Source organism: Dermacentor silvarum, chromosome 5, assembly GCF_013339745.2.
Source record: "Dermacentor silvarum isolate Dsil-2018 chromosome 5, BIME_Dsil_1.4, whole genome shotgun sequence".
Taxonomy (NCBI): Eukaryota; Metazoa; Arthropoda; class Arachnida; order Ixodida; family Ixodidae; genus Dermacentor; species Dermacentor silvarum.
The window spans coordinates 141,249,310-141,272,195 of NC_051158.1; the positions used below are offsets into that span (position 1 = coordinate 141,249,310).

General features: G+C 49.4%; 1 protein-coding gene across 1 annotated transcript; it reads right to left on the reverse strand.

Annotated features, from left to right (window-relative positions):
* Nucleotides 1-358: 358 nt before the first annotated feature.
* On the reverse strand, nucleotides 359-12,137 carry LOC125945781 (uncharacterized). The gene is made up of 3 exons (XM_049668071.1): nucleotides 11,974-12,137; nucleotides 8,427-8,860; nucleotides 359-501 (listed from the first exon to the last, which is right to left on the reverse strand). The coding sequence occupies exons 1-3, from the start codon at nucleotides 12,135-12,137 to the stop codon at nucleotides 452-454; spliced, it is 648 nt and encodes a 215-aa protein (XP_049524028.1). The 3' UTR covers nucleotides 359-451.
* Between the last annotated feature and the right edge of the window lie 10,749 nt (nucleotides 12,138-22,886).

Genomic DNA, 22,886 nt, shown 5'->3' on the forward strand with positions numbered 1-22,886 from the left:
AACAAAGCGAACCAAGGATTTCCTGTTTCTTTCTAGAACTATACCAGTGGAAGTTCTAACCACATAAGACCTCGGCCGCTCAGCAAGTCGCAAGACTCGCGCTTTTGCTTTGCAGTCCGTCACCCAGACTTCCGCGCCCGGTTCGAGTGGTCGCAACGAAGTAGCCCTATGACGACGGTTGAAGTTCCTACGCTGCCGCTGTCGGGCAGTCGTATCATGGCTTCTGAACTTCCTCAGGTTCACCGTCTGAGGCCGAAGGCTGGTGGGACGGACAGGCACCGTTGTGCGTAGCCGCCTGCCCATTAGAAGTTCTGCAGGGCTTTTCCCAAGTAGCCCCGGAGTGTCCCTGTATGCTAGGAGAGAAAGATATGGGTCCTTCGCTTTTGTAATGAGACCTTTAATTGTCTGGACCATCCTCTCCACTTCACCATTAGCCTGGGGGTACCTGGGGCTAGACGTCACAGCGCGAAAACCGTAGTTGCGAGCAAACAACTTGTATTCCTGCGACACAAATTGCGCTCCGTTATCAGACATAACAACTTCTGGTATGCCATGTCTTGCAAAGAAACTTTTAAGGTGCGTAATGACAGTGGCACACGTTGTAGATGATAACAAAGCAATCTCTGGGTACCTAGAAAAATAATCCACGACTACCAAATACCATTTTCCTTGAATATGGCAGAGATCAGCGCCTAGTTTTTGCCAAGGACGCTGTGGAGTGGTTGTCGGGATCATTGGTTCTGACTTTTGGTGTCTGTGCTCGGCGCATACACGGCAATCGGTAACCAAAGCTTTCAGCTGGCAACTCAACCCTGGCCACCATACCGACACTTTGGCTCGAGCTCTGCATTTTTCGATTCCCAGGTGACTCTCGTGCAAGCGTATCAAGACCTCTGAGCGCAATTTTTGAGGAATGACCAACCTCACACCTTTAAGTAGCACGCCTTCAGCAACTGTAAGCGTGGCTCTTTCCTGCCAATATGGACGCAAGACCATCGGAAGAGATGAGAATTTTGGCCACCCTTTCCGACTGAATTTTACGAGTGCTTGACAAACTTCGTCAGCGGCTTGTTCTGCTTTCACTCTCTCGTAGAGGCTGGCCTCGACCGCGTTTGACAGGCACCCTGAAACGTGCTTGCTGACGTCACTAACAGACAGTGCATTATCACTTTCTTTTCCCCGAATCGGGGCCCTCGACAACACATCTGCAGTAACTAGGCTCTTGCCCGGGACATGTACAACTTCATAGCTGAACCGCATGAGCCTCATGCGAAAACGCTGAATGCGAGGTGGTAAAACATCTAAAGGAGATTTTCCCAGCAAGGTTACAAGAGGTTTGTGGTCGGTTTCACACACAATTTCAAGACCTTTGATGTACCCTTCGAATCGTTCTGCCGCCCACGTCATTGCTAGTGCCTCTTTTTCAATCTGGGAATATCGGGTTTCGGCAGGCGTCAACGAGCGCGATGCAAAGGCAACGGGTCGTTTTTCGTTGTTTGGTTGAACTTGCATCAGTACCGCCCCTAAACCGAATGATGACGCATCGGCGGAAAGAATCGTAGGGTACTTTGCATCATAGTTAGCCATGACGCGCGCCGAACCGATAACGTCTCTAACGTACGACCGCGCTTGCTCTTGGGCTGGTCCCCACGTCCATTCAGAACTCTTCAAAAGCAAGTGACGTAACGGCGCCGTTTTCGAAGCCAAATCTGGTATGAATCTTGCCAGATGATTAGACACGTTATTTGGCGTCGGCAGTTCTTTGATGGCCCGGACCTTTTCAGGGTCCGGCCTGATTCCGTCACGACTTAGAACACAACCAAGGAAATTGATCTCGGTTACTCCAAAACAACACTTTTCTTTGTTTAGCGTAACGCCAGCACTCATGAGACGGTCTAAAGTAAGACGCAGACGCTCATCATGTTGAGCTTGGTCGCAGCCATAAATGAGCACATCATCCATCATGTTTACCACGCCTGGGATTCCTTCCAGAATCTGCGACATTTTCTTTTAAAAAAAACTCAGGTGCTGACGTTATTCCAAACGGTAGCCTCTGAAAACAGTATCGCCCAAATGGCGTAATGAAGGTAGTTAACAACTGGCTTTCCGGCGACAACTTGATCTGATAAAATCCAGAATTAGCGCCCAGCTTCGAAAAAACCGATGCCCCACTTAACAGACCAAGGCTATCTTCAACAGTTGGCATAACATAGCGCTCGCGAAGTACACTTTTATTTAGTTGCGTCAAGTCCACGCAAATACGAACGTCTCCAGAAGGTTTGAGTACTGGTACGATACCCGCGCACCATTCTGTTGGTTCGTCTACTTTGCGGATTACGTCGTCTCGCTCCATACGCTCGAGCTCCTCCTTAACTCGGTCCCGCAGGGGTAAGGCAATGCAACGAGCAACCTGAATAGCAAAGGGTACAGAGTTCGGCTTCAGTCCGATATTGTATTCCCCTTTCATAGCTCCCAGACTACCGAAAAGCTCAGGGTAGGAAACTTCGATGGCTGTCGCGCTACTGACCGAGTCAGCGAAATTGATCAGCTCAAGGGCTTCGAGCGCCGGGAGACCCAAAAGTATCGAGCGCAAGGGCGAGACCACGTACACCGTTTGTCGGACAATGCGTTGTTTCCACTGGATATTGGCAAGAAACTTTCCGAGAACATGCAGTGGCTCATTCGCAGGGCCAGTTAAGGTTATGTCGCAGTTCTCTAATTTCGTAGGCAATCCCGGAAACGTTGAGGGTTAGTTAGTGGTAGATTTTTCTGGCGCAAGGGCAACTGAGGCCAAAGAGCGCCAAACACAAGGTTGATGGTCGACTCAGGTTAGTAAGCAGTAAAAGATAAGGATAAAAAACAGTGGTGTATAGGGCCTAAAATAATTGAGTAATGATTACATTTGATGATTATGGGCAAAGCGCATGACATTTACAAGGTCAGGCAGCCTCAGCAACAGTCCTTGTCAGGGCAAGGAGTGCGGAGCGCCTGACATGTGAGATAAAAAATCTCAGCCATTTCCTCAGGAATGAGACAAGGCTGAGTTCAATGGAAATATGAAATCGCACGTAGGAAGCCTACACTCGCTAAAAACTTAAAAACTCTTTTTAATGAAAACATTTGGTAGTCGCCGAGAAAGAAGGACGGGTGCGGAGGTATTTGGTTTCTGTACAGTTCTGGGAAGTGACGTCTCCTATCTGGTTCTAGCCTCTTGCACATGATTAGAACATGGATGACGGACAGTCGATCACCACATTTTGGACAGTGCGGTGCTGGAGAACTGTTTAGCAGATGTGAATGTGTTGCATGTGTGTGTCCTATTCTAAGCCTGCATAGTGCAACCTCTTTATGTCTGTCGCGTTTCTCGGTAGCATATCTTCCTATTAATGGCTTTATTGTGTGCAGTTTGTTTTCAGTTGCTCCATCCCATTCTTCTTGCCATTGCCTACGGATTCTGTTTCTAATTTGTGGCCTGAGGTCCTCGTAGGGTATATTATCTATGTCAATAGAATTACGGAGAGCAGCTGACTGCGCAAGTCTGTCAGCTACCTCATTTCCAGCTATGTTGCAGTGCCCCGGTACCCAGCACAGTGTGATTTTAAGTTTAGATTTGTGAGCCGACATGAGACATTTTAGAAGGAAATTAGTTATTGGATTTTTATGCTTTTTACCGGATGACAACGCAGTCACTGCACTGAGGGAGTCTGTATATATGATGGAGGCTGGTTGTTTATTCTGTAGGATGTGCTTTACGGCTAGGAGGATGCCACAGCATTCTGCAGTAAATATGCTTGTATGTTCGTTCATTGTTTTCGATTCGGAGAATTGTGGGCCATGTGCGGCACATGCGACAGCTGAAGACTTAGAGGCGTCAGTGTAATACTCTGCACACCTGTATTTTGCCTGCAAGTACATAAAGTGCTGATTTATTGCGAGCGGATTCCCATGTTTGCCCACCTCAAGAAATGACATATCACAGTGAACAGCGTGTATTTCCCAGGGCGCAATGGCGTCTTTGTGGGACACCACCTGGAGGTTGGAGGCCGGTATCTGCAGGCTTTCAATGTGTGACGCGACTCTAACGCGATATGGTGGCGTTGCTGATGGTCGTCTCAAGAACAACTGGGTGTTGCTTGTGTCCTGCAAGAGTTCACCAGATGGATGCTCTGCATGAGAGAGCACCTTAGTGGCATACACTATGCTTGTGTACTGCCTTCGTCGTTCTAGTGACCATCTGTTCGCCTCAACATACAGGCTGGCTATTGGGCTAGTTCTGAAAGCACCAGTGGCCAGACGGAGCCCAAGGTGGTACACGGGGTCAAGCATCTTTAGCGCAGACTTTGATGCTGATTCGTACACTACCGAGCCATAGTCAATACGTGATAGGACAACGCTATTCAGAAGGTTCAGCAGACAGTCACGGTCTGTACCCCATGACTGATGGGAAAGGATCTTTAGTAAGTTCAATGCTTTCAAGCATTTCAATCGCAACTGCTTGATATGTGGAACAAAGGTGAGCTTTTTATCTACCACAACGCCTAGGAATTTGTGATCTTGTTTAACGGCTATGGTCTGCCCGTTCAGTGTGATGTTGGGGTCTGGCCTAATGCCACGCTGCTGAGAAAAAGGTAAACAGACGGTTTTGCCACAGTTGAATTTAAACCCATTATCGTCTGCCCAGCTTGAGAGTTTATTTACCCCCAACTGAATTTGCCGTTCACAGATGGCCAAGTTGCAGGATTTGAAACTAATCTGGACATCGTCAACGTAAACAGAGTAAGAGATAGTTTTGGGCAACACACTTCTTAGAGAGTTCATTTTAACTATGAAAAGCGTGCAGCTGAGAACGCCACCTTGGGGAACGCCATTCTCCTGTATGAACCGCTTCGATAGAGCATTTCCAAGACGAACCACGAAGGTGCGTTCGGAGAGGTAGCTTTCTATAGTATTGAGCATGTTTCCCGAGACTCCAAGAGAATGCAGATCACGGAGAATGCCATAACGCCAGGTCGTGTCATAAGCTTTTTCCCGGTCAAAGAATACAGAAAGACAATGTTGTTTGTGGATAAAGGCATCCCTGACATAAGATTCAAATGCTACAAGCTGGTCAGTTGTCGACCGACCAGGCCTGAATCCAGCTTGACGTTGGTCAAGAAGGCCGTTATATTCAAGGAAATAAACGAGGCGGCGGTTTATCATTTTTTCAAACACCTTGCACAAGCAACTAGTCAAGGCAATGGGCCTGTAACTTGCTGCAAGCGTGGCTTCCTTTCCTTGTTTGAGGATTGGTATGATAACAGCCTCTTTCCAGGCTTTGGGTAGGCGCCCAAAGGACCATATCTTATTAAACAGAAAGAGGATGCTTATAAGGGTGTGTTCATGTATGTGCTTGAGCATGCCATAAGTAATCCTGTCTGGGCCTGCTGCTGAGTTGCCACATGTTCCCAGAGCCGCCTTCAATTCCTCCATAGTGAAAGGGCTATTGTACCCTCCTGTGGATGGCCTTTTATCACGGATAGGTTTCCGCTCCTCCGCTAGCTTGTGTCGCATGAAGGAGTCTGTATAATGTGCTGAGCTGAAAATATATTCAAAATGTTGACCTATTGCATCTGCTTGGTGTTCCGGTGTATCACCAGCAGTGCTGACCAGAGGCACTGGGTGAGCACTGCGCCCTTGAAGTGCTCTAAGTCTGTTGTACACTTTATGTGTATCTGTGTAGGAGTTTACAGATGAGAGGAATGACTGCCAGCTTTCCCGTTTGGATGCACGTCGGATACGCCTGCCATTTGCTTTAGCACGCTTGAAGTCTGTTAAATTGTTAACTGTAGGATACCTGCGGAATTTCGACCATGCTTTGTTTTGGTTCTCACGGGCATTCTTGCACTCCGCATTCCACCATGGCCTACGTTTGTTTTGTGTCTTATTTGATGTCTGTGGGATTGACTTCTGTGCGGCTTCTATAATATGCAGAGTGATCATGGATTGTAATTCGTCTATCCCTAGGTCTACGATTGAAGAACTGGGCAGTTTTGAGAGTTCTCGGAACTTCTTCCAATCAGCAGCCTGTTCTTTAAATTTCCTATGATTATTTACAACCGTATTTATGTTTCCTGTGTGTTTTAAGCAAACAGGAAAATGGTCACTTACGTACAGATTATCGATAACAGCCCACTCAGTGGTTGCCAAGAGCACCGGAGAGCCAATAGCAAGGTCTATTGCTGTGTATGAGTTGTGTGCTAAATTAAAATATGTTGGGTCTTTTTTATTAAATATACAGGAACCGGAGGACAATAGAAAATTTTCGATTAGTGCACCTCGGGAATCAACTCTTGAACATCCCCATAGTGGGTGGTGTGCATTGAAATCTCCAACCAACATGAATGGATCCGGGAGCTGGTCAATAAGTTTTTCAAATTCTTGGACTGATAGGTGATGGTCCGGAGGAATATATAGGGAGCATACAGTTGTTATTCTACCAAAAGTTAGAGCCCGTATTGCCACTGCCTCTAAATCAGTAACTAGTGTGATACTCTGACAGGGAATTGTGTTCTGCACAACAATAGCGACGCCACCCGATGAGTGGGCAGTGCCTCGCCTGTCTTTCCGGTATACTGCATATTCTTTGAGAAAGTTTGTGCGTGTTGGGTTTAAGTGTGTTTCCTGGAGGCAAAGTATGTTTGGTTGGTATTGTGCAAGTATTTCATATATGTCATCCAGATTCCTGAGTAGCCCTCGGCAGTTCCAGTGTATAATGCTCTCAGCAGCCATTTTTGCGAGTGATAAGGGGACGAGTTATTCAAGTGTCACCGCCTTTGTTAGGCGGCTTGACTGGCGGATGTTTTTTCTGTTTGAGGTGGTCTAGAAAACTCCGCCTCTCTTTGGGGGACTCTCTCAGCGTCGGAGACACCGAGGATCCCGGGGTCACTTCCATTGCTTCCGGCGGAGACTCGGAAGCGGATGAGGGTTTGTCAAGAAGGGTAGACTCCCTCTCAGTTGTCTGTGTTGTTCCAGAGGAGTGTGAGAAGTTGACCTCTGGAACTTGGAAGGTTGGTGCAGCCGATGGCTGCTTGCTGGGGGGCCGAGAAAGGCGCGCATCAGCAAAGCTGTACTGCGTGCCCACCGTAACTAGACGCCGCCCGGCCCCCCGGCGCGCTGCGTCAACGTAGGATCTTGCGGAGAGAAGCGAGAGCTTCTTCCGGGCTTCAGGGAATGTTATGTTTTCGGTTACCTTGATTTGAATTATTTTTTTCTCATTTTGGAACATTTCACAGGTTCGCGAGTACGCAGCGTGCGGCCCATGACAGTTGGGACATTCTGTTTGAGTGGCACTGCAACTTTCGGTTGGATGCTCGTGAGCACCACACTTTGCACAGGTGAGTTTTCCGCGACATGTGTTGGATCCGTGTCCGTACTTCTGGCACTTGAAGCATCTTCTCGGGTTTGGGACATAGGGGCGGACTTTGCAGTGAATAAACTCTGCTTTCACAGCGTCTGGTAGACGGGAACGATTAAACGTCAAGACGATATGGGGTGTCACTACATCTTCACCGTTTCGCCTTATGGTGATGCGGCGTAGGGCGATGACACCTTGATCTCTGAAGCCATCGAGGAGGTCAGATTCTGTTTCGCGGATCAGATCACGTTCTGATATGACGCCTTGAACTGTGTTTAGACTGCGATGGGGGGTAACGGACACCTGTAAGTGGGCGAACTGCTTTTGCTTGAGGAGGATGTCGGAATGAACTTTCTTTGACACTTCAACAAGAAGATCACCGGATGACAGTTTCTTTGCTTCATAGTTTTTGCCTATCAGCTTCTCAAGGGTCCTAGCGATAACAAAAACGGACATTGCAGCAACAGAGTCATTGTCTACAAGAGAGTGTATAATCAGGAAGCGTGTGAAGTGATCACATTGAGTTCGAGTTTTGTCTAACATGTCTTCGGTGCGGCCCCTTTTCAGGGACCGATCGGGTTTTTTGGAAGAAAAAAGTACTCATGCGATATGGATATGCCGACGGTTCCTAGAATGTCACCTGTGTTTCACCGTCTTATTCACAGGAAGGTCCCGGGGCTCGTCGCCTGGTACACAGACGAAGAGCCCATCGGCCGGAGCTTGACCATGGCCCCGACCGCCACCGTTCATGGTTTCTACCCTTCACCTCAAAACCTTTCGCCACGGTGCGGATGATAGCTTCGGTATGGGGGCTAAGGGTCCGTGGTGGCGCCAAGCACCATCACCTTGATACTCAAGGTGCCCTTGCGGGAAACGTTGAGGGTACAACGGACACTTCTGCACCCGAATCAAGTTTAGCGAACACCGGAGTGCCGTTAATGACAACTTGAGCATACCGAGAATTAGAGTGCTCCCCATTTACCGCGCCTACGAAATACGCCCCCTTGTCCACATGGAGAGAAGAAAGCTGTACCTTCTTTCGCTCGCCTGCAGCCTTTTTCCGACACACCACTGCGAAATGTCCGGAACAACCGCAGTAGTTGCATTTCGCAGCTCGTGCCGGGCAGGAGGTCCTCGGGTGCTCTCCTTGACCGCAGTTGGGGCATGAACTGGGGGTGAGAGGTCGGTAGGACTGTGGTCTGGTGCGTTGACCTTGTGTGATAGGTGCAGTGGTCCTTGACGAGGTGCCGGAACGCTGTCCTGAAGAATTCTTCCGGGGCTGCCGTTGTTTGTTGATCGCGTCCAGGTTGCTGGCTGGCGCTGCCGAAGGTTCGTCGCTGGTTTCTCGCAGCTGTTGCTGCTGTCGTTGGACGGTCTCCTTCAAGCGAGCTTTTGCCAAAGCGCTGGCGAGTGTCAAATTTGCATCCATTTGCAGAGACTCCGAGATCTTGGCATCGCTGAGGCCGACTACAAACCGGTCGCGGATCATGCGTTCCTTTTCCTTGTAGTCGCACCGGTCCGCCAGTGTGTGCAACGCGGTGATGAATTGGTCGACTGACTCTCCAGGTTGTTGTATGCGTCGGTGAAAACATGCGCTCTCGTAAACGAGGTTCCGTGCGGCCACGAAGTGACCGTCGAACTTTTTTCTGACGACTTCATACTGCTTCTGCTGTTGTTCAGATAGTGCGAAGGTCGAAAAGATCTCTCTCGCTTGCTTGCCCATTGTGTAGAGTAGAGTCCGGACTTGCGCTTCTTCACTTCGCTCATTTAAGCCAGAGGCAAAGCGGTAGTCGTCGAATAGTTGGATCCAGGAAGGCCATTCAGACGTCCGGTCGAAGTCAAACGTTGGCGGAGCTGGAACAGCGAACATGCCGTGAACTGGCTTAACTTCTTTGTCTTCTGACATGGCGCCGCTTGACGAAGACTGGTGCAACGCTCCTCGAATATCAGAAGACGGCCGCTTCTGACACCATGCCGTGTTGCGGCCTAGCGAAAGGCCATGCGTATCCGGGCTGGCCGCAGGAGCAGAGAAAGAGACTGAGCCGCTTCCGACGCGCGCGAGATAAAGTCCAACCTTTATTCCATGCAACCAGCATACATATATAGCAGACACTCATGTGACCAATGACGTCACGTACAAGCAACATTACACAATTGTGGGCGACAGCGCCAGATAACGCGGACACTTGACGCGCATAGGCGCTATCACCACAGTTCAGACCCGGCCAGCAGGCATCTTCACCGGCCAGCAGTTTAGTCACACACAAAACAACAGGCACAGACGCACTCAGCTTCAAGTAGCCCGGGTGTTTACAACTATGGTTCAGATTCTACCAGCGATCACCTTCTCCGGCGAACAATTCAATCATACACAAAACAAAAGTCACATACGCACGTAGCTAACGTGCTCTAGATGTACCACAGCTCATGTTCGCCATCATTTATGCGAAAAGGAGCTACCCATAGACTCGCAGTTTATTCTTAGAGGAGCGAAGCTCAAATAGGCGTGTATACTTAGGAGGCGGGTAGGTGAGGAATTAAAGGAATAATGCGACTTTTGTGACACTGCCCCCCACTTCTAGAATATTATTTTATAATATTCAACCTACCACAAAAGTCGATCGGTAAGAACACAGAATTCACAACCATTGATGGTTACACATTCAAGTTTATGGGTGCAGAATATCTCTTACAAAAATTAAAATCTGCACAATCTGCTCAAATAGTCCGCTCCCAAGTTTTCTTTTCCTTTGATGTGTTTTACGGTGAACTCGTATTCTTGGAGCAGCAAACTCCATCGAAGGACTCTACTGTTCAGCTGTCTAGCCTGCCTTAAGTAGCTCAGAGGTTGGTGGTCTGTCTGGAAGACAAATGGCACACCATAGATGTACTGGGAGAATTTCTGTATCCCCCACACGAGGGCCAGGCATTCTCGTTCAATTGTGCTGTAGGCTGCCTCTCTAGGCAAAAGTTTTTTGCTAGCATAAGCTATGGGGTGGAGCATTCCGTCGTGATTTTGCATTAGGACTGCTCCGAGACTCGTGTCAGAGACGTCTGTGCGGAGCACGAACAGCTTACTGAAATTCGGCAGCCGCAAGATGGGAGCGCTGGAGACCCTGTCCTAGAGTTCTTGAAACGCCTTCTCGTGAATGTGGGTCCAAGTTATTGTGTTTTTCTCGCCCTTTTTGGTTAGCTCCGTAAGCGGCGCGCTGATCTCGGCGTAACGAGGGATAAAATCTCTGTAGTAACCAGTAAGTCCTAGGAAAGCGCGCACTTGCCTCTTTGTCTTCGGCCGTGGAGCTGCTTCAATCTTGTTTAAAGTTTTCCCGAGGGGTTCCAGCTTTCCTCCTCCGACTCGGTGTCCAAGGAAATCAATCTCCCCTAAACCAAATTCGCATTTGGTGGGGCGCACGATCAGCCCGGCTGCCTGGATCCGCTCGAAAAGTTGATCCAACGAGGAAAGGTGGTCTTGCCACGTTGCGCTGGCGACGAGCACATCGTCGTAATAATGTTCCACGTCTGGTATCCCCTCTACCACTCTACGCATTAGTTTGGCGAAAACGGCGGGTGCGGTCTTTATACCGAAAGGCACGAAACGTAATTGATAAAGCCCCGCTGTTGTCGAAAATGCTGTCTTGGGTTTCGATTCCTCCGATAGAGGAATTTGCCAGTATCCTTTCGTAAAATCCACTTTCGAGAAATACTTCTTTTCTCCGACGGTGGCGAAAACAGCGTCGGCCCTAGGCATGCGCTCGGCATCTGCCACTAAAACATCATTCAGGCGGCGGAAATTTATGCATAGCCGGTTTGTCTGGTCCGGCTTCCTTACCAGCAACACTGGAGAATTGTAAGGCGATTCCGATTTTTCGATTATTCCGAGCATTTCAATTTCCTTAACCTCTTTCTGTATTTCTTCTCGCGTAGCAAACGGCAGCGGATATTGTTTGACATTTACCGGAGCCGTGGTTGTAGTTTCCAAGTGGCATACGGCCCAGTCTGTCTTTCCTGGAACATTTGAGAATATGGGTGCTCGTTTTTGCATTTCGTCTTGAAGTTCCTTTCGTTGTGATGCAGTCAGACGCGGCGCGATCTTCACGTCTGTGACTGTTTCATTTTTCACAAACTCCGGCACTGGGATGCTTTTTACTTCTTCTGTGACGCTAAATATTGCATTGCTCTGTTTTGCCGGTTGTGTGCCATCTCTTTCCTCATATTTTTTAACAGATTGGCATGAAAAACCTTGTGTCCTCCCGCAGTCTCAATGGCAAAGTCAACGTCACTTTTCTTTTGCTTCGAAGGGTGCCTTCCACTGCAGAAGCAGTTTGTTTTGTGCGGTTGGTAGCAGCACTAGGACCTTGTCTCCCGGCTGAAACGATCTTTGCTTCGCTTTGCGGTTGTACAGCTTCGCGTAGCGAGCTCCGGCCTTCTCAAGTTCTTCGTGCGCCAATCGACACGTTTCTTCCAAGCGGTTGCGAAGGTCGATCACGTGCTGCTATGTGGTCTTCATTTCTTCATCGAGGTCAGGGTTCGTCCAAACCTCTTTTAGAATAGCTAGGGCCCTCCTGATGTGGTGCCCATACAGGAGCTCGAAGGGAGAAAATCCAAGACTTGCTTGGGGCACTTCCCTGTATGCAAATAGCAAAGGCGCCAGATAACGGTCCCAGTCTCTCGGCTTCTCGGCACACATTCTCTTTAACATAAGCTTCAGGGTGCCGTTAAATTTCTCCACCAGGCCGTTGGCCATGGGATGGTACGGTGTTGTGTGTAGCTGTCGGACGGACAAGAGGCGGGCGACCTCTTTTATCAGTTCCGATGTAAAGTTAGTTCCCCGATCGCTAAGTATTTCATTAGGCACTCCCACTCGGGAGAACATTTCTACCAAGGCCTCAGCGACCCGCTGTGTCTCAACGCTCGGTAATGCGACCGCATCGGGATATCTTGTCGCGTGGTCCATTAGGCTCAATATATAACGATTCCCGCTTTTGGATGGCGGCTGTATAGGCCCCACAATGTCAATTGCCACCCGCTTAAAGGGAGTGTCTATGATTGATGCTTTCCCCAGTGGAACATGAGGTATTCTCCCTTTCGGCGTCGTGCGCTGGCAGATATCGCAAGAGCTCACAAACCTCTTCACGTCAGCGGTTAGGCCAGGCCAAAAATTTCTTCCATGATGCGGTCTTTTGTTTTCTGAGCTCCTAGATGCCCGGACATGATTCCATCATGGGCCATTTTTAGCACTGCTTCTCGGTGCTCCTTCTAAAGGACTAGCTGCTGAACGTATGTTCCATTTGGCTCTGCGTAAGTACGATACAGAAGCCCGTTTTCTTGTTTAAACTCAATCTTGCTCTCCTTCTCCCTACAGGTTAACCTTTTGGCGATCTGCAAAAAGCAGTGTCGCAACGACTCGTACTTTTCTTGTGCCTCGGCGTATGCGCCCGCTGTTCTGGGGTCAGCTCCTGCGTCGGGTGTTTTCAGCCTCTCAAATTTCTTTCCTACGCGCTTCGCCTGGGCTCTAGTTACGGCGGCAGCGGTCGCCTCAGCCCCTGCCGTTAAATCATCCGTCTGTTTTCCTGCTTCGCCCGACGGGTCGTCCGGTGCTCTAGCGCCCCTTATGTTGCCTAGTATTACATCATACAGATGTTCCTGCATACAAAGTGTCGTGATGTGGCCACAGAAATAGGGGGTCTCGATGTGGATTCGACCTTCAGGTAGCATCCTCACGGTGCCGTCCACTAAATAGACGGGGTTTCTTTCACCTGTGAGTTGGTCGTCGTTGACTAGGCTTCTTCTGACAATAACCGTGTAGCTTCCCGTGTCGCGCAGCACGGTGACAGATCTCCCGGCCAGAGTTCCGGCAACAACTGGCATTCCCTCAACTAAGACCTGCAGCCGTGTCTTCAAAACCGCATTTACCACGGGAATCTTGGTGCCGTTCTTTAACTCAACGTATCCGTCGCGGATGCATTCCTGGTTGTCTATCTTGCCAGGTGCATAAACAAATGAAGCCTGAGGCTTTTCCTTCCATCTCTGTTGGCAAGTGTCTGCCCTGTGACCTTTCCTCCCACACTTAAAGCAAACGGGACCATACCCACCCGCAAAGTTGCTCTTGCACTGTGCGGCATGGTGCCCCATCCTACCACACAGATAGCACTTCGGTGGTACTCTTTGGCTGACTCTCTTATTGTCAGTTTCAACTCTCCCTGCATCTTCTCGTCCATCTTTCTTCACCTTTCCCAAGTTAGTGCCTCCTTGTGCTTCGAGAAATAGATCAGCCAGTCCCAAGAGGTAAAGTGACAGGTTTGGGTGGCAGCTCACGAAGGGAACTGTAGTCCTTCTTTATCTCAGCCATCTCTATCCATCGGTCAAAATAATGGCTTAGCCTTGGCGAAAATTGCGCAGCGGTCTCGCCATCCGCCGACTTAGCACTCCTAAACTTTTCTCTGAAGCCCTCAGTGGTGAATCGAAAACGCCTCAACAGAGATGCCTTGGCCTTGGGGTAGCTTGACGTGTCCTCCGGTGACAATCTCCCAAAAACGCTTAGCGCTTTCCCACTCAGACATGTGCTCAAAACTGTAGACCACTGCTCCTCCGGGCACTTCTGGCTCTTGTCGATGCCCTCAAAATCGCGTATGTATGCGTCCAGATCATCTTTCCTTTCGTCAAATGCGACGAGAAGCTTGCTCGCATTTAGTCTCAAACCGATGTCAGCATCCCTCTCTTGAGTGCTGCTAACATTACTCGGATTCTTCCTCTCCAGCTTTTGAAGATCCAGCCTCAGACGCAACGCTTCCACCTCACGCTCGCTTGCCTTGAGTGCTGCGGCATGTTCTCTCTCTACTGCCTCTCGTTCTTTTTCGGTTTCCTGTAGTGCTAAAGCCCTTTCCTCGCGTTGTTTCGCCTGCTCCTCCTCTATCCACTTCTTCAACTTCGCTCCTGACAGACCGAAATGAGTGCCGATAGATACCAGCTTTTCTAACTCCATGGTAAAAACGAAACTTTACGCATGCACGAAGCGTTAAAAATTCTCTGCTGCACACTTCTGTTCCTCCTTTCAACTAGAAATTTCCCTCAAACTAAAGGGTAACATTCGACAAGGCTCTCCACTCGTTCAAGGCGGCTACTTTGCACCAGATGTCCTGTCGCGGACGCCAGATAAATGTCAAGACTCAGAGTCGATGCTTTAGCTCCTCCTGAGAAGTGACATAAGGGGGTGGAGTCTGGTGCTTGGCTTTCGCCAATGGCCGTCGTGAAAAAGACAGAGGCCGGATCAAACAAGCAAAGAGCAATACTTTAATATGATGGCTCAACAACAATACCAACTGGCGTAATTAAGTAGTAGCTGAGAAGATGTTACAGATAACAGTAGGAAAGGGGCAATGGTAAAGAACAGTTGTAACAATACAGGACGTTTACGATGTACAATCGCAACATGAACAAATTGAATATATATGTATCTAGGTACAAGCTAAACTTCAAACAATAATCGGGAAATAAAAGGTTTAGAGTCCACAGTCCACAGAATCAAAAGCGACATACAGTAAGCCGGGCGCGTCGACAGTCCGTCCGCACCGATGCGGCTCGTAAGGGGCCCTCGAAGTCGGCACGTCGGCGGCCGGCTTCCACGGCGGCCGGCGGTGTTCGGTGTCAGGACGCGATGTCGACGGCTTGTTTTCACGGGAGTTGCTCGGCGCTCCTTTGCGGCCCCCGAGCAGACTGCCGAAGTCTCGGATCGGCTCGTTTTTATAAACATCTCGAGGCGCCGGCATCAACCTCTAGTTGTACAGGCGCACACGTGAAGCACATACGCTCACACAGGTTCTCGCCGTTGTTCACGCTCCACGAGGGGTCACCTTCGCCGGCAGGGAATTTAATCACACACAAAACAAATGGCTGCGGACGAGGTCGGCGTCACGTAGGCACGGCGTGCTTCCACCGTAGTTCAGACCCGGCCAGCAGGCATCTTCACCGGCCAGCAGTTTAGTCGCACACAAAACAACAGGCACAGACGCACTCGGCTTCAAGTAGCCCGGGTGTGTACAACTATGGTTCAGATTTTACCAGCGAGCACTTTCGCAGGCGAGCAATTCAATCATACACAAAACAACAGTCACGTACGCACATAACGCACGTGCTCTAGATGTACCACAGCTCACGTTCGCCATCGTTTACGCGTAAAGGAGCTGTACGTAGACTCGCGGTTTATTCTTAGCGGAGCGAAGCTCAAATAAGCGTGTATACTTTGGAGGCGGATAGGTGAGGAATTAAAGGAATAATGCGACTTTTGTGACATATACACATTGTATAATTGCTCCTCACCAAACAAATTCAACTCTATACATGCAGCTGAGGAGCTATAGAATTTTATTAGCATCACTGTTGGTTTACAGAATATTTCCTTCAATACAAACGTACCCGCCAGGGTGGCTCAGTGACCTAAGGCATTGCTGCTGAGCACGAGATCGCGGGATCGAATAGCGGCCCTGGCGGCCGCATTTTGATGGAGGCCGTGTGCTTGAGTTGTAATGCACGTTAAAGAACCGGGGTCAAAATTAATCTGGAGCCCTCCACTACGGCGTGCCTCAGAATCAGAACTCCCGGCCCCGGCGGCCGCATATCGATGGAGGCGAAATGCAAACACGCCCGTGTGCTTGCATTGTAGTGCATGTAAAAGAACCCCAGGGGGTCAAAATTAATCCGGAGCCCTCCACTACGGCGTGCCTCATAACCAGAACTGGTTTTGGCACGTGTCACAAAAGTCGCATTATTCCTTTAATTCCTCACCTATCCGCCTCCTAAGTAAATATGCCTATTTGAGCTTCGCTCCTCTAAGAATAAACCGCGAGTCTACGGGCAGCTCCTTTTCGCGTAAACGATGGCGAACGTGAACTGTGGTACATCTAGAGCACGTGACCTATGTGCGAACGTGACTGTTGTTTTGTGTATGATTGAATTGTTCGCCGGAGAAGGTGATCGCTGGTAGAATCTGAACCATAGTTGTAGACACCCGGGATACTTGAATCTGAGTGCATCTGTGCCTGTTGTTTTGTGTGTGACTAAACTGCTGGCCGGTGAAGGTGTCTGCTAGCCGAGTCTGAACTACGGTGGAAGCACGCCGTGCCTACGTGACGCCGACTTCGTCCACAGCCATTTGTGTTGTACGTGATTAAATTGCCTGCCGACGAAGGCGACCCCCGTGAAGCCTGAACCACAGCGAGAACCTGTGTGAGCGTGTATGCTTCCCGTGTGCGTCTGCACGGCTACAGGTTGATGCCGACACCTCGGGATGTTTATAAAAACGAGCCGATCCGAGACTTCGGCAGTCTGCTCCGGGGACGGTAAAGGAACGCCGAGGAACTCCCGGGCAAACAAGCCGTCGACATCGCGTCCCGACACTGAACACCGCCGGCCGCCGTGGAAGCCAGCCACCGAAGCGCCAACTTCGAGGGGCCCTTACGAGCCGCATCGGTGTGGACGGACTATCGACGCGCCCGGCTTACTGTATGTCGCTTTGATTCTGTGGACTGTGTACTCTAAATCTTTTATTTCCCGATTATTGTTTGAAGTTTAGCTTGAACCGAGATACATATATAATCCATTTGTTCATGTTACGATTGTACATCGTAAAAGTCCTGTATTGTTACAACTGTTCTTTACCATTGCCCCTTTCCTACTGTTATCTGTAACATCTTCACAGCTACTACTTAATTACGCCAATTGGTATTGTCGTTGAGCCATCATTTTAAATTACTGCTATTTGCTTGTTTGATCCGGCCTCTGTCTCGTTCACGACGGCCATTCGCGAAAGCCAAGCACCAGACTCCACCCCGTTATGTCACTACTCAGGAGGAGCTAAAGCATCGACTCTGAGTCGTGACATTATCTGGCGTCCGCGACAGGACCTCTGGTGCAAAGTAGCCGCCTTGAACGGGCCTTGTCGAATGTTACCCTTTATTTTGAGGGAAATTTCTTGTTGAAAGGAAGAACAGAAGTGTCCAGCAGAGAATGTTTAATGCTTCGTGCATGCGTTAAGTTTTGTTTTTACCATGTAGTTAGAAAAGCTGGTATGTATCGGCACTCAGTTCGGTCTGTCACTAGCGAAGTTGAAGAAGTGGATAGAGGAGGAGCAGGCGAAACAACGCGAGTAAAGGGCTTTTGCACTTTGACACTTTCACAGAACATGCCGCAGCACTTAAGGCAAGCGAGCGTGAGGTGGAAGCGATGCGTCTGAGGCTGGATCTTCAAAAGCTGGAGAGGGAGAATCCGAGTAATGTTAGCAGCACTCAAGAGAGGGATGCTGACATCGGTTTGAGACTAAATGCGAGCAAGCTTCTCATCGCATTTGACGAAAGGAAGGATGATCTGGACGCATATATACGCCGTTTTGAGGGCATCGACAAGAGCCAGAAGTGGCCGGAGGAGCAGTGGTCTACAGTTTTGAGCACATGTCTGAGTGGGAAAGCGCTAAGCGTTTCTGGGAGATTGTCACCGGAAGACACGTCAAGCTACCCCAAGGCCAAGGCAGATCTGTTGAGGCGTTTTCGATTCACCACTGAGGGCTTCAGATAAAAGTTTAGGAGCGCTAAGTCGGCGGATGGCGAGACCGCTGCGCAATTTTCGGCAAGGCTAAGCCATTATTTTGACCGATGGATAGAGATGGCTGCGATAAAGAAGGACTACAGTTCCCTTCGCGAGATTTAGATTAAGGAATAATTTCTTAGCAGCTGCCACCCAAACCCGTCACTTTACCTTAAGGAGAGGAAAGCTGAGTCATTTGATGAGATGTTGGGACTGGCCGATCTATTTCTCGAAGCACAAGGAGGCACTAACTTGGGAAAGGTGAAGAAAGATGGACGAGAAGACGCAGGGAGAGTGGAAACTGACGATAAGAGAGCCAGCCAAAGAATACCACCGAAGTGCTATCTGTGCGGTAGGATAGGGCACCATGCCGCACAGTGCAAGAGCAACTTGGCGGGCGGTTATGGTCCCGTTTGCTTTAAGTGTGGGAGGAAAGGTCACAGGGCAGACACTTGCCAACAGAGATGGAAGGAAAAGCCTCACGCTTCATGTGTTTATGCACCTGACAAGATAGAGAACCAGGAATACATCCGCGACAGATACGTTGAGTTAAAGAATGGCACCAATGTTCCCGTAGTAAATGCGGTTATGAAGACATGGCCGCAGGTCTTGGTTGAGGGAATGCCAGTTGTTGCCGGCACTCTGGCCGGGAAATCTGTCACCGTTATTGTCAGAAGACAATAACACGGTTATTGTCAGAAGAAGCCTAGTCAACGACGACCAACTCACAGGTGAAAGCAACCCCGTCTATTTAGTGGACGGCACCGTGAGGATGCTAGCTAAAGCTCGAATCCACATCGAGACCCCCTATTTCTGTGGCCACATCACGGCACTTTCTATGCAGGAACCTCTGTATGATGTAATACTAGGCAGCATAAGGGGTGCTCAAGCACTGGACGACCCGCAGGCGAAGCATGAAAACCGACGGATGACTCACCGGCAGGGGAGGAGGCGATCGCTGCCGCTGTAACTAGAGCCCAGGCGAAGAGCGTAGCAAAGAAATTTGAGAGGCTGAAAACGCCCGACGCAGGAGCTGACCCCGGAACAGTGGGCGCATACGCCGAGGCACAGGAAAAGGACGAGTCGTTGCGACACTGCTTTTTGCAGATCGGCAAAAGGCTAACCTGTAGGGATAAGGAGAGCAAGATTGATGTTAAACAAGAAAACAGGCTTCTGTATCGTACTTACACAGAGCCAAATGGAACATACGTTCAGCAGCTAGTCCTTTAGAAGGAGCACCGAGAAGCAGTGCTGAAAATGGCCCATGATGGAATCATGTCCGGGCATCTAGGAGCTCAGAAAAGAAAAGACTGCATCATGGAAGAATTTTTTTGGCCTGGCCTTACCGCTGACGTGAAGAGGTGTGTGAGCTCTTGCGATATCTGCCAGCGCACGACGCCGAAAGGAAGAATACCTCATGTTCCACTGGGGAAAGCACCAATCATAAACACTCCCTTTAAGCGTGTGGAAATTGACATTGTGGGGCCTATACAGCCGCAATCCAAAGCGGGAATCGTTATATAGTGGCCCTAATGGACTACGCGACAAGATATCCCGATGCGGTCGCATTGCCGAGTGTTGAGACCGAGCGGGTCGCTGAGGCCTTGGTAAATATGTTCTACCGAGTGGGAGTGCCTAATGAAATACTTAGCGATCGGGGAACTAACTTTACATCGTAACTGATGAAAGAGGTCGCCCGCCTCTTGTCCGTCCGACAGCTACACACAACACCGTACCATCCCATGGCCAACGGCCTGGTGGAGAAATTTAACCGCACCCTGAAGCTAATGTTAAAGAGAATGTGCGCCGAGAAGCTGAGAGACTGGGACCGTTATCTGGCGCCTTTGCTATTTGCATACAGGGAAGTGTCCCAAGCCAGTCTTGGATTTTCTCCCTTCGAGCTCCTGTATGGGCACCACATCAGGAGGGCCCTAGCTATTCTAAAAGAGGTTTGGACGAACCCTGACCTCGATGAAGAAATGAAGACCACATACCAGCACGTGATCGACCTTCGCAAACGCTTGGAAGAAACGTGTCGATTGCCGCACGAAGAACTTGAGAAGGCCGGAGCTCGCTACGCGAAGCTATACAACCGCAAAGCGAAGCAAAGATCGTTTCAGCCGGCAGACAAGGTCCTAGTCCTGCTGCCAACCGCACAAAACAAACTGCTTCTGCAGTAGAAGGGACCTTTCGAATTAAAAGAAAAGAAAGGTGACGTCGACTATACCATTGAGACTGCGGGAGGACACAAGGTTTTTCATACCAATCTGTTAAAAAATATGAGGAAAGAGATGGCACACAACCGGCAAAACAGAGCAATGCAATATTTAGCGTCACAGAAGAAGAAGGAAAAAGCATCCCAGTGCCGGAGTTTGCGAAAAATGAAACAGTCAGAGATGTGAAGCACGCGCCGCCTGTGACTGCATCACAACGAAAGGAACTTCAAGACGAAATGGAAAAACGAGTACCCATATTCTCAAATGTTCCAGGAAAGACAGACTGGGCCGTATGCCACTTAGAAACTACAACCACGGCTCCAGTAAATGTCAAACAATATCCGCTGCCGTTTGCTACGCGAGAAGAAATAGAGAAAGAGGTTAAGGAAATGGAAATGCTCGGAATAATGGAAAAATCGGAAGCGCCTTACAATTCTCCAGTGTTGCTGGTAAGGAAGCCGGACCAGACAAACCGGCTATGCATAGATTTACGCCGCCTGAATGATGTTTTAGTGGCAGATGCCGAGCCCATGCATAGAGCCGACGCTATTTTCGCCACCGTCGGAGACAAGAAGTATTTCTCAAAGGTGGATTTTACGAAAGAATACTGGCAAATTCCTCTATCGGAGGAATCGAAACACAAGACAGCATTTTCGACAACAGCAGGGCTTTATCAATTTAGTTTCATGCCTTTCGTTATAAACACCGCGCCCACCGTTTTCGCCAAACTAATGCGTCGAGTGGTGGAGGGGATACCAGACGTGGAACATTATTACGACGATGTGCTCGTCGCCAGCGCAACGTGGGAATACCACCTTTCCTCGTTGGGTCAACTTTTCGAGCGGATCCAGGCAGCCGGGCTGATCGTGCGCCCGACCAAATGCGAATTTGGTTTAGGGGAGATTGATTTCCTTGGACACCGAGTCGGAGGAGGATAGCTGGAACGCCTCGGGAAAACTTTAAACAAGATTGAAGCAGCTCCACGGCCGAAGACAAAGAGGCAAGTGCGCGCTTTCCTTGGACTCACTGGTTACTACAAGGATTTTTTCCCACGTTACACCGAGATCAGCGCGCCGCTTACGGAGCTAACCAAAAAGGGCGAGAAAAACATAGTAACTTGGACCCACATTCACGAGAAGGCATTTCAAGAATTCAAGGACAGGGTCTCCAGCGCTCCCATCTTGCGGCTGCCGAATTTCAGTAGGCCGTTCGTGCTCCGCACAGACGCCTCTGACACGAGTCTTGGAGCAGTCCTAATGCAAGATCACGACGGAATGCTCCACCCAATAGGTTATGCTAGCAGAAAGCTTTTGCCTAGAGAGGCAGCCTACAGCACAATTGAACGAGAGTGCCTTTCGCTCGTGTGGGGGATACAGAAATTCTCCCAGTACCTCTATGGTGTGCCATTTGTCGTCCAGACAGACCACCAACCTCTCAGCCACTTAAGGCAGGCTAGACAGCTGAACAGTAGAGTCCTTCGATGGAGTTTGCTGCTCCATGAATACGAGTTCACCGTAAAACACATCAAAGGAAAAGAAAACTTGGGAGCGGACTATTTGAGCAGATTGTAAGAGATATTCTGCACCCATAAACTTGAATGTGTAACCATCAATGGTTGTGAATTCTGTGTTCTTACCGATCGACTTTTGTGGTAGGTTGAATATTAAAACATAATATTCTAGAAGTGGGGGGCAGTGTCACAAAAGTCGCATTATTCCTTTAATTCCTCACCTACCCGCCTCCTAAGTATACACGCCTATTTGAGCTTCGCTCCTCTAAGAATAAACCGCGAGTCTATGGGCAGCTCCTTGTCGCATAAATGATGGCGAACGTGAGCTGTGGTACATCTAGAGCACATCAGCTACGTACGTGCGTATGTGACTTTTGTTTTGTGTATGATTGAATTGTTCGCCGGAGAAGGTGATCGCTGGTAGAATCTGAACCATAGTTGTACACACCCGGGCTACTTGAAGCTGAGTGCATCTGTGCCTGTTGTTTTGTGTGTGACTAAACTGCTGGCCGGTGAAGCTGTCTGCTAGCCGAGTCTGAACTACGGTGGAAGCACGCCGTGCCTACGTGACGCCGACTTCGTCCACAGCCATTTGTGTTGTGTGTTATTAAATTGCCTGCCGGCGAAGGTGACCCCCGTGAAGCCTGAACCAAGGCGAGAACCTGTGTGAGCGTGTATGCTTCCCATGTGCGTCTGCACGGCTACAGGTTGATGCCGACGCCTCGAGATGTTTATAAAAAATCGTCGCAGTTTCGCCCGAAAGGCGAAGCATCGATTGCGATAGCAAATTAGTAGAGAGCTTTTCGGAGTAGGGATAGTAGTTTTATCGGCTGCATAAACTTGGACACAATGGCTTACTAACTGAATTAACAATAGTGGTGTCAGCGGGCACAAGCAAACATGAATAGATCACACTGAATGACCGCAGCCAACGACTGTCAAAACGCTGGCAGCAAGCGCAGGTTCGCTCGGTCTATCGCTTCAACGGAAACTAAGCGGCGAATGCACAGCGCATACAAAGATCAGAGCCGTGCGCAGATAAGAGACGGTGCGGGCGACGGGCACCGCCGCAAACTGCAAAGGAGAAGTTGTTGGCAAAGGAGAAGCTCCCCCCCCCCCCTCCGCCCCTCTTCCCGCTTTGTTGCTTTCGCGTGGGAGATAGAGTGGCAAGATACTGCAAGATACTGCAAAC